Raw genomic sequence first — 12,328 nt, forward strand, 5'->3', positions numbered from 1 at the left:
GGACCCAGGCACCTGGATGCCCGGCACCGAGCCGCCCCGGGCGCCGAAGCTGTCGCGCCTCATCCCGTCCCGCCCGGAGCTCGCATGTACCCAGAGGGGCAGGCTTGGTGGCAGGTCCCGATAAATACAGGACAAGAGTCAAGATAAAATAGAAAACTTCCTCCCCTTACAAACGACGGGCAGAAGCAGGCGTGCGGAGAGGATGGAGCTTAGAATCCGTGCTGGCATCTGAAACTCCCTGCCGCGAGGAGTGCAAATGAGTGCAGTCTTTCCTCAGTGCGGTTTGGCGAAACGAATTGAGAGCCTTACTCATGGGGTGGGAAGTGGTGGTGCAGGTTTGTAACCCCAGCACTTTGGGAGGCTGAGGCAAGCGGGTTCCGAATTAGAGCCCACCCCGGGCAGGTTAGCCACTTAGCTTGATTTTATCTCAAAATAAAAACAAATTTAAAAGGGCTGGGGATGTAGCTTCGAACCAAGATCTTGAGTTCAATTCCCAGTATCTCAAGAAAAAAAAAAAAAGTCCAAACAATATGAAGAGGAAGAGACAAGAAAAAAAAAAAAAGTCCAAACAATATGAAGAGGAAGAGAGGAGAGGTGGGGAAAAACTGAGAAGGGGAAAGGAAGAGAGCTTTATTAACCTTGCACGACCGAACCTAAACGGGGAATCAGCAGCCTCACCTGACTCCAACAGAAACTGGACTAATCACGTGACAAAATTAGGCAGTTTCCCCGCGCAGCCCCCCTCCAAACTGAGTAATTACCTCAAACCCTGACTTAGCTCTGGGCCATAATTCAGTTGAGGTAGCCCTGTTTTTCTCACCTTTTTTCCTCCAGCAACTCGGCTGTGTGGTTTAGGTTCAGAAGCTACCAACCTCTGATGTGAAAATAACCTGACGTTCACCAGACACAGCTGTAACTTTCCGTGCTACGGCTTCCACATGCTTTGTGGACTCCGCTGGAAACTCACATTTACTTGGGGCTGGACCAGGAGACCTCTGCCAGGAGGTGACAAAAGCTCCACGGTCCTGGGCAGTGCCTTGGCAGCGTCAGGCTGCCGGTGAGTAACTGGGAGAAGTGAGCCCAACCTCTGCCCTCCCTGCTCTTCCCTTTCCGAGCCCTTTCCCTCTAAAACAGAAAACAGAAGACCTTCTGTTTTGGACATTTTAATTAGAAAGTTATAAAACATTATGGGTTCTCTATACAAATTTTGCATTAGAACAGTAAAGTGTAAAACAAACACTTATCTTTAGCCACCCTCCCATATCTTGTTATCTTTTAGACACTTAAGCCAGAAACCAGTTTTCATTTAAATCTCAAGAAAAAAAATGTAGGCATCTACACTTGATCTTAGCCAGAAGGCCGAGAAGCGATAAGTAGGTGTCTAAATGGACCTAAATAGTAAAAGTCAGAGGGACTAGAGTAAGGGGATTTTTCTGCCTGAGTATTTCAAAGTATTATTTCTAAAACTCTTATTTTGGTGACAGTCATTGTTACGATTTGTGTTTAGACGTCCCATGTGGTCACAAGTGGGGCTTTTTCAAATGTACCGGATCTTGTGTGGGACGCTGGGATTAATTCAAAGTACAATGCTAGGGTCAAAGATACTAGGATTAATGTGAGTGCTACCCGCCCTAAGATAAAAGACACAGAAGGACGCTGTTAAGGTCCCTCTCTTGGTGGCTTTTGCCGTTTTCTGCCCGTCCCCCGCCGCGAATTGCTCTCCTCTGAGATGCCCTCTGCCAAGACACCCTGCCTTGGAGCCGGCTGATTATGGACTGAGACCTCTACAAACTGAGCTAAACCTTCTCTTCTTTAACTTTGGGTGTCAGCAAGAGAGAAAGGTTAATTAAGACTGGCATGGTGGTGCATGCCTGTAATCCCAGCACCAATAGGCTGAGGCAAGACCGCTTGAATGTGAGGATAGCCTGGGTTACAAAGTGAGTTCAAGGCCAACCTGAAGTACATAGCCAAGGCTGGTGTGAATTATGTAGCAAGGCTGTTTCTCAAAAAACAAACAAACAAACACAACCAAACAGCAACAAAAAAACCCTCTTATTTTGGTCAGCCTGAAAGAAAAGGTGCTTTGGAATTAGGAACTGGATCCCGAGGCAAACTGAGGCACACACTGAAGGATGTCTGTGGGGGAGCAGGAAGCATGAGTCACAGAGGGTGTATCTCTCCATTGTGTCTGATGACATGCTGGGGACTATAAATCAGACCCATCTGGCCTTTGAGGAGGCTGCAGTGCTTGCCCAGGGTGGGGATGGGCTGAATAACCAATGTCTTCCGCATGCAGCGTAAGTCCCTTCTAGCTGCCTCTCACCCTGCAGACACCTGCCCAGCCAAGAGGGTTGTCTAGCAGCTGGACTGCTGGTCTTCTTGCTAATGGCCAGGCTGCCATGCCTGGCCCAGCAGCCTCTTCAGTCCCTCCTGCTCCTCTTGTCCCCCCGAGCTGTCCCTGTGCTGGGCATCTTGTTCCTAGTCATGGAAAGTGCAGGTAGCTGGGCTTCACGTGAGCCCTCCAAATAAACCCCGTGGCTGTCAGGCAGGGGAGCCAATACCAACAAAGGATCCTCTGTCGCCCGCATCCTCTCAGGAAGGAGGATGGGGGGTGGCAAGTGTCCAAGCTTTTGGGTGAGGGCCAGAGAGAAAGAACCTGTTGTTACAACCCTTGCGCACCCCCACCATCACTGAGGGATGAGTGAAACAGCAATTCTGACTCAATCTGCCATTCCAGGGCTGCAGATGCAGCGCAAGAGGCAGGCACCGAGGGCTGCTCAGCTGGGCTGGCGACAGATGTTGTCTGTCGGCCTGAAGGCAGGTGGTCAGTCCTGGTGTCCTCAGCCACCCTGCCCACCGTGGGTTTGCAGGGCCTGCTCTTGGGCCCCACCCAATGAAGGCCTCCGTCTGGGAATCAGAGCTCTGAGAGGGAACTGTAGATCCCCAAGAGTCAAAACTGCCAGGGATTTGAATATTCATCATGAGAGGCCTAAAGAAAAGAGTCAAAGTGGATTATAATAGGGAGAAGAGGCGCTTCCAGTTCAAAAGAGCAACCATGTCTGCTTGACCAGAAATGGGACTCCTTCCAAGATGCCTGAACTGACTGGAAGGCTCTCTTGAAATTCAAGGGCAAGGCAAACAAACACACAAAAGCAACAAATGATAGCTTCCGTGAGCCCTCTGATGTTCCCACAAACCAGTGCCCAGTGATTTTTGCTGGCGCTTGGTGGATGCAGAATTTGTGTAGAGCAAAAGTGGGAAGAGCTGTCTTTGAGGGGCAAACTGCACAACCTGCAGGTGTCCACTCTCCACATGACAACAGTGAGGGAGCCAGGGGCCTGCGGAGTCTTCAGAACCGTCTCCTCAGGATAAGTGCTCCTTATACAAGTCTCCCTGCGACACAGCTGGCACAGGGATCGTGGTCACCACTTGATTTTGAAACACAAATATTTTGATTCTTTCAAACACCCAGAGGAAGACGAGCAAGATGCTGACGTACTGAACCCAGGCAAACTTGATCATCTCCCAGAATCCTGGCTGGTAAGTAAGGATGGTTAAGGAGAACAGTGACACTTACAGGAAATGGCAAGAATGTTTCAAATATCTGTAAGGTAAAAGGGATAATTGAGATTATCCGAGCATAAATATGGATGACCCTGACCTAGAAGAACAGCTCAGGAGGAAACAGGAACAGGAAATGTTTCCCTGTAATGAACAGCAGGCAGGCAGTCATCTGAGCAGCGCAGTAGCACTCCCAGCATAAGCTGGGCCACAGCTGTTCCTGCTCCGACCTGGAGAACCCCTCCATCGGAAAGGATATGAGATGACCTCCACAGGGTAGCGGATGACAGCTCTAACCACAAAGGGCGCTTCCGCCGCCCTGCCCACCAGCCAGATGGGGTTGGGGTTGCTCAGGACCGTCGTGACTGCAACACAAACACTTACTATTAGCCCAGGCGGCCCGCAGGCAAAGACACTGAGAAACACTGAGGGCTGTGCTATGTGTCCTTTGATTCCTGGGCATCAGAGTTCAAAGAAACAAAAGGGAAAAGAAATTGCATGCACAATGCTGCCCATGTTATTTGTTAAAATATTTGCCAAAAACTTGGCAATTGCCGAATGACTAACCGAAGGAGTATTCTACTGCCAGTAAACATACTGTCAGAACTTTTTAGCAGTGTGGTAGAAATATTTATATAATTAGATTAAATATAATTTGGATCCCAAAGTGTTCCTACACTATAACAATGGGATGAAAAAAATCTCCATGTGCATATAGAGTGAACGAAATAAAGGGGTAAAAGTTGATTTGTAGGCCAATGATTTTTAGTTTTGTTTTAAAAGTCCTATTTATTGGAATAATGCTGCTGTTGTTTTGCACAAAATTAGGAAGAAGCTGGGTGTGGTGACACACATTTGTAATCCCAGCACTTGGGAGGCTGAGGTGATTTTTTTGGCCAGCCTGGGCTCCACAGTGAGTTCAAGGCCAGCCTGAACTATGTAATGAAGCCCTGTCTCAAAAAATAAAACAAAAATTAGGAAGAAATACAGCACCTGCGGGCCTCACCACTTGTGAAATGTCTGTGTGTCGTGTCCATGTGTCTGATTGTCAGGTAACCCTTTCGGTGCCTTTCAACGGCCTGGGGCACGTCCGGTGTGGCACAGCCACAGATGCAATGCCCTTAGAGAAAACCTCGGGCCACTGACCTGACCTGACCTGACCTGACCTGACCAGCCCAGCCCAGCCCAGCCCACAGAGTTAAGCACAAGGCTGGCCCAGGCCCCTCGCCCTGGAAGGACTGAACACATCACACCTACAGCCAGAACCGTGGCTGCTTCTGCTCTCTAGGGGCTGCCACAGTGGGGCGGCTCGCAGCCTCTCTTCTAGTGGAAAGAGCGCAGCTGCCTGGGCTTCTCTTACAGGTGTGGTAAGGGAACAAATCCACTAGGCACCTGTAGATGTTAAAAAACCAAACGAGGAAGCCCATCGAGCCAGTGGTGGGCTAGCTGGGGCTGCTGGAGTGTGGAAACCTCAGTGGTGGGGAGATGGCAGCAGGAAGGACAGATCCTGCGGGCCCATCCACATCCTACCACTGTGCCTTCGCTGGTTCTGAGACTTTCCGGATGACAAGGGCTCTTGTTGTTGCCACTGCAGCCCCCAACCTGGAGTCTGAGCAGCAGAGATGGGCTCTGCCCACGGCTCACCGTTCCTTTCCTGGTAGGCAGCCACAATGTGGGTGAGGTCGTAGTCGTAGGCAAAAGGGCTGGTCCCGTCGATCACAGACACCTGGGACACATGGGACACAGCAGGAGGTCATGGCTGAGCAAGGAGACCCCAGCCCTCCCTCCTCCCCTCCTCTGTTCTCAGCAGGAACTTGTCTTTAGGGTGTTGGTAGCAGTAGAGGGGTGCTAGAGGAAGGGGCAAGCATATCTGGAAAAGAGGGTCAGGGAAGGACATTGCTCAGGGACCGGAATGAGTGGTCCATAAGCTCCATGGATACTTGGGGAGGGAACGGCAAGTTCAAAAGCCCTGAAGGCAGGCATTGCTCAAAGGCTCAAAGAACAATAAAGAGGCCAGAGTGGCTGGAATACAGCAAGCGGGCAATGCTGGACAGATAGCGGAGAAATGACACTCTGAGGTACCTTGGGAGGTTGCTGGGATGGGGAAATAAGATGTGTGTAAACCTTTTCTTTCCCTTTACGATTGGGGTCTTGCTGTGTTGCCCAGGCTGGTCTCAAGTGATCCTCTTGTGTCAGCCTTGTGAGGGCTGGGGCCACAGGTATCACCCCCACACCCAGCTGTAAACTTCCTCCATGTTCCAGAAATGGGGGCCAGTGTTACTTTTAAAATGCTTTACATGGGCATTTGGCATGATAATTTGGAAAGCAATAAGCAATTGAGTTTGCCAGTAAAAACCTTTTCTCCCTCTCTCTGCGTACGTGTACAGGTGTACCTTCTCCACATTTTGAAAGAATTCATGGCAAGAATTCCTCAGGAGTCCTTGTCTGTGTAACCCACAGGGAAATGCCGCTGCCAGCTTTCACTTCTCCCTCTTCAAATTGGGCGCTAAACAGGCAGAGACGGCGGAGCTGGACGCCCCGACCCTTACGTTGTATCTGACGTCCAGGCCGCTGTAGCTCAGCGGTTGCCTCTGCTGCAGCCTCAGGTCTCCGTTCACATAAAGCTGGGCCCCGGGCACCACGCAGGAGGACTGGAGAAGGGCCATGCTCTGCATCACGAACGTGGACATCCTCTGAAATCATTAGGACGACAGAAAACACCAACTGCTGTCACATCGGAAGGGCTCTGGGCCCAACAGTCACTGTCTGCAGCTGAAGCTAATGGCTCTACGTTCCCGGGCCAGTTCTGTGGGAAACGCTCTGCCCGGGCCCTCTGGGTGGTGTCTCATGCTCATAAATTAGTAGGACTCCAATGAAGAACATCCTGTTTTCCTATGTTAAATCCCCCGACAGCCCTGGACAGCATGGGTCTTCCTAGAAAGCAGCGGGGAGGCTCTGTGCTATCAAAGAAGGCAGGAGGGACAGGACGGGCCTCCTGCGGGGCCCACTCACATGCAGCTGGTAAGAGAAGATCAGGATGAGCTGTACTCCGAGGACGTGCTCAGTGGACTGCAGGGGAAGCTCCAGTTTAAAATGCAACAAGTCCATCTTCCCGTCTTCATTTCTGTCTTCTTCTCTAGTCTAGGAAACCCAGAGAGAGCCAGGGGGCCTGGTCTTTAGTAAGTCTGAGAACCACTGTCCTCATAGGTGGGCATCTTCTCCATCAGGAAAAGGAAGGAAGGAAGCTAACAGGTGTGCGTGGATCAGTACCGGCCCCTCTGCCTCGTACTCTGGCCTTGTGCAGCAAACAGAACAGGAACTTAAAGTGGCAATAATCTAAACAGTATCTCCCATTTTGCCACTGGTGTTTCTTATGTATTATTATTATTGTTGTTATTATTATTTTAGGTTTTTTGAGACAGAGTCTTGCTCTGTAATTCAGGCTGGCTTTGAACTCACTATGTAGCCCAGGCCAGCTTCAGTCCCATGCACCACCACGCCTAGCTCTTATTATTATTATTGTTGTTGTTATTATTATTATTATTTTTGGTACCGGAGATTGAACTCAGGACCTTGTGCTTGCAAGGCAGGTGGCGGCACCACTGAGATAAATCCCTGGCCCTTTTTTTTGAGACAGGGTCTTACTATGTAGTTCAGACTGCCCTGGAACTCACTAGCCCAGGCTGGTCTCGATCTTGCAGTGATTCTCCTGCCTCAGCCTCCTAAGTGCTGGGATTACAGGTGTGTGCCACCATGCCCAGCTTTCTCTTATTCTTTTTAAAAAATAAATATGCCTATAGCACCTGCCTGGTAAGCACAAGTTCTTGAGTTTGATTCCTGGTACTGGAAAAAATTAAAAAAAAAATGCCTACACTTGTACAGAAAATTGAAATAGGACATCAGAATTGTCTGCTGCTTCTCTAGAAGTCAGTTTTTTTTCTTTGAGATGCTAACCCTGGGCCTCAAGTGTGCTAGGAATTTGTTCTAACACTAGGCTATCCTCCTACCCCAAAGCAGCTTTTTAAAAATAAGAAAACAGAACAAAACAAAACCCTAATCTCATCATTATGCATTTTCCAAACAAATGCAACAGAAAATCACCAAGCTCTATCAACACGATTCTCACAATTTGCTTTGGATTCTTGATGTGAGACCATCTACCTCGTCATTCGTGTCAGCATTTTAAGCCTTATGCATCTTTTAATAGTAATCAATAAAATGAGAAAGGAAGCTCAGCAAAACCAGCAAAGCATCAAAACCACACATATTTTATAACTTATGGACATAAAAGTGAAGAAAGCCAATAAAAAATCTGAGGAGCGCAAAAGAAATCACAGCTCATAAATCATTAGGTCACAGGTACACAATTAAAACAGTCAATATGTAGCAGGGTGGTGGGGCACGCCTGTAACCCCAGCACTCAGGAGGCTGAGGCAGGAGGATTACTCTGTACAGTCCAGCATGGGCTACATAGTAAGTTCAAGACCAGCCTGAATGACAGAGCAGACTCTGCTATGACTTCAGAAACATTTTTTTCCAAATTAGCAACTGCAAAGCTGCCCTCCCAGTGTTTAGTCAAATCATGATCTAAAAACCACTGCTCCTGGCAGCAGTCTCTCATGGCCAGACCAGTCTGGTTTTATGTTCAGAGTTAGAAAATTTAAAAAATTTTGTCATAATGGAAGTAGTTTGGCATTTCCTCAAAAGGTTAAATATAGAATTGCCATATGGCCTAGCAATTCTGCTCCTCAGTATATCCCCCAAGTGATGGGAAACAGATACTCAAATTTCTTTATTCATGTGTGTTCACAGCAACACAACAGTGGCAACAAACAAAATGCCTACCGGTTGAGGAATGGGTAACAAACTTCAGGAACACCCACACGATGGGGTCCTATCTAGCTGTCGAAAAGAACGAAGAACAGCTGGGGTCTCGGCTCAGTGGCACCACGACCTCACTGCAAGCACAAGGACCTGCATTCCATCCCTGGTGCGGGGGGGGGGGCACGAAGCACTGACATACCCTACAGCTTGGGTGGGCCGCAAACTCTTATGCGGATGAGGTGAAACTACACAGGAACCCCGCACTGTATTATTCCGTGAAGCGGAGATATCCGGCGCAGGTGAACCCAGAGAGCGCGGACTGGCAGGTGCCAGGGGTGGAACACAATGGAAAGTGGCTGCCCAATGGGTTTTCTTTCAGAGTAATGACAGTGTTCTGGGACTAGATAAAGATGACACTGCACAACATTGTCAGTGTACTAAATGTCACTGAACTGTTCACTTTATTAGCCGGGCGCGTAATCACAGCCCTCGGGGGCTTAGGCAGGAGGTTCTCTGAGTTCGAGCCCCACCTGGTCTACAAAGTGAGACTCTGTCTCAACAAAACAACAATGAACAGATAAAAATGCCTAACTTTATGCCACAAATTCACTCTAACAAAAATTTTAAAAAATGTAATGAGTTATAGAAGGAAATATTGAAAACACTGATAAAGTTTTTTTTAAAAACCAAAAAATTTTGTAGCAATAGGACTAAGAACATAAAATACAAACGAGATATATTCGTCCCCATCCAGGTCTCTTCACTTGAAAGCTACCTGAACTACATTTCTCTGTTCTTCACTGCAAAATGGGGGTTTGCCTTCCCCCTCTGGGGTTACTGTGAGGATTAAGGAGACAATATATTTTTTAAAATTAATCGCTAACACTGAGTAATTACTGCAGGTCAAGTACTGTGTAAGGACCTTAAATATATGACCTAAGACAAAACTAACAGTGTAAAATTATCCAGGATGGGGACATGGCTCAGTGGCACAGTACAAGTCCAAGGCTCTGAGCACCATAACAACAATGACAACGACAACAGCAGCAGCAGTCGTATTAAAGAGGATCGTCTGAAAGAAGTAAACGCAGCAAATAAACATGAAAAAACGTTCAACAACATCACTGGTCGTTTGAGAGATGCAGATGAAAACAACACTGAGATTCCACCTCACCCCAGAAAGAATGGCTGCTATCAAGAAATCAACCAATAACAAATGTTGGTGGGGCTGTGGGGAGAAAGGAACCCTTGTCCGTTGTTGGTGGGAGTGCAGACTGGTGCAACCACTGTGGAAATCAATATGGAGATACCTCAAACAACGAGGATTTGAAGTCCTTTTGCTGGGTATCTTCCCAAAAGTCACACATGTGTAAATACCGAATAGTTTCTCAGGTGTGAATAAACTATAATGGTACATAAGATCCTAATGATATAATGGACAATGTGAAATAGGAAGAAAAGGGCTAAAGGTGTAGGGAAAGTGGGAAGGGTAGGGGAAAGTAATAAGGGGAAAAAATAGGAGAAAATAAAAAAATGGAAATAAAATGTTTGTAAATGGGGAGGGGAGGAGCGGGTGAAGGGAGGGCAGGGACAAGGGGAAAAAATGAGAACCAAGATTTGTCATGTAAGGGCCGGGGATTTAGCTCAGTGGTTCGGTGGCCTGCTTTGCAAGCGCAAGGACCGGAGTTCAATCCCCGGTACCAAAAAAAAAAAAAAAGATTTGTCATGTAAAGGTACAAGATCCCAATGATGAATGTAACTGTACTGTTTACCTAAAATGTACCAATAAACTCAATGAGGGGAAAAAAAAAAAGAATTTAAAGAATTGGGCTCGGGATTTAGTTCAGTGGTGCCATTGCCTGCCTTGCAAGAGCAAGGTCCCGAGTTGGATCCCTGGTACGGCAAGAAAACACAAAAAATAATTAAAAGAATCATACCACAGTGATATATGCGCACCCATGTTTATAGCGGCACAGTGTGTAATAGCTAAAACTTGGAAACAGCCCAACTGCCCATCAACTAGAGACTGGATAAAGAAAATGTGGGCTTTATTTATAGATGGAGTACTACTCAGCCATAAAGAATGAGAAACTAGAGACATTTATGGATGCACATTGAGGCCATACTCTTAAGTGAAATAAATAAGACACCGTATAAATACCAATACTTTCTCTGATGTGAGAAACTGAAAGTGTAAATAAGGATCGAAATGTATAACAGATAATGTGAAATAGGAAGAAAAGGTCTAAAGGAATAGGGGAAGTGGAATGGGTAAGGGAAAGAAGGGAAAGAAAAAAATATGAGAAAAGGAAAAAATGGAAACAAAGTCTTTGTAAATAGGGAGGGGAGGAGGGGGTGAGGGGAGGACAGGGGAATGGGGAAGAAATAAGAACTAAGATACATTATGTAAAGGTTTAAGATCCCAGTGATGAATGTAGCTGTCCTGTATACCTAAAAAGTACCAATAAAATTAATGGAAAAAAAAATAAGAGGGTGGTCTCGGTACCATAAAAGTAACAGGCTGCTTTGGCTTCTTGGGCTTAAAATCGGAACCTTTACACAGAAGCAGGGAGAGACCATGGGCGGTGCCCTCAAGGGAAAGTTTCTGTCTTCAGAGATAAGAGGTCAACTTGTACAATTTAAACCGAACCAAGGAATGAAACCTAATGCTTATTTTCATTTTTATGATTATTTTAAGTTTTCATGACCATTTCTTAGACTCAAACAATCAGAAAGGTATGACAGAGAGGAGTATACTAATGTAAAGCAAAAAAACAAAAACAAAAAAACAAACTGCTACCAAAATTCTAGACACCAAACGCTCCCCCGCCCCTTTTTTGAGACAGGGTTTCACTATGTAGCTCAGAGGTCTCCTGCCTCAGGTGATCCTCCCACCTCAGCTTCCTGAGTGCTGCAATCACAGGCCAGGTGAGCACCACCACAACAGACAAAATGCTCTCTTTTTTTTTTTTGGTACTGGGGCTCGAAATCAGGATGTTGCACTTGCGAGGCAGGCGGCGGAACCACTGAGCTAAATCCCCGGCCCACAAAATGCTATCTTAATGTAAAATGACCAAGTTAATTATTTCAAGGTTTGGATGAGCACAGGGCCTTGTCCTAGGCTGTCAGCTCTTCCACTGAGCACCACTCCCACCTCTTCCCAGAATGTCTGTTTTCCTTTTTGGAAAAGAAATACATGAAACATGGAACCTAAGCAGTATAGTGAACACATGGTAAAGAGTAAGTCTACCTTGGGCTAGGATTACAGCTCAGTGTAGAGTTCTTGTTTAGCATGCATGAGGCCATGAGCTCAATCTCCAGTACTGCAAAACAGACAAAAACAAACCTAAAACAAAACCCTAAGTCTACCTCCACACTAGCTCTCATCCTGCCCCCACCCCCGTATTATAATCTCATACAAGAAAAAAAAAAGGAGCAATGATCAGAGCAGAAACAATGAAAGAACTACTGTGTGTCTCTGCCAGACGCGATGGTGGATGGTGCATGCCTGTAGTCCCTCAGGAGGCTGAGGCAGGAGGAGCCCTGTGAATCTGAGTCGAGCCTGGGCTCCATTGTGAGTTCAGCCAGCCTGGAACACATCTCAAGACTTTCTCTTAAAAGAAAACAAAACAAAACAAAACAAAACAAAACAAAACAAAAAACCAGTGAGAGCTACAGCTCCCATTCATTCAGTTGATCAATCAGCCAATAAAAAAAATATGGTCTACATTTAGTCAAAATCCTACTTATTGAAATATTATCCCAAATAGTGCAAACTTGAAAAAATACAAGTACCTACCAAGGAATGGGTTAAATATATCACACTATTCCCACATCCTGAAATACTCTAAAGTTAATTAGCAAGTACCGATACATGCATCAAACTGAGCCTTTAATTTTCTGTCATTAGGTACACCTGTAACTCTTTTTTGTTTTTTTTTTT

The 12,328-nt window shown here is 46.5% G+C and overlaps 1 protein-coding gene and 1 non-coding gene across 2 annotated transcripts in view; both read right to left on the reverse strand.

Moving 5' to 3' along the window:
• Positions 1-1,157: 1,157 nt before the first annotated feature.
• The window catches only part of Tmem231 (transmembrane protein 231), a 13,082-nt gene continuing 1,911 nt past the window's right edge, over positions 1,158-12,328 (reverse strand). Inside the window, exons 2-6 of the mRNA XM_010609513.3 lie at positions 6,574-6,702; positions 6,111-6,254; positions 5,206-5,287; positions 3,821-3,926; positions 1,158-3,544 (exon numbers count right to left, since the gene is read on the reverse strand). Coding sequence (XP_010607815.1) covers positions 3,364-3,544; positions 3,821-3,926; positions 5,206-5,287; positions 6,111-6,254; positions 6,574-6,702 — 642 coding nt within the window. The 3' untranslated portion in view covers positions 1,158-3,363. The remainder of the gene's footprint in view (positions 3,545-3,820; positions 3,927-5,205; positions 5,288-6,110; positions 6,255-6,573; positions 6,703-12,328) is intronic.
• On the reverse strand, positions 1,187-1,371 carry LOC117283946. The gene has a single exon (XR_004515000.1). It is a non-coding gene; the product is annotated as a U2 spliceosomal RNA (small nuclear RNA).

Source organism: Fukomys damarensis, unplaced genomic scaffold (assembly GCF_012274545.1).
Source record: "Fukomys damarensis isolate Sample0158 unplaced genomic scaffold, DMR_v1.0_HiC HiC_scaffold_32, whole genome shotgun sequence".
NCBI classification, from domain to species: Eukaryota; Metazoa; Chordata; class Mammalia; order Rodentia; family Bathyergidae; genus Fukomys; species Fukomys damarensis.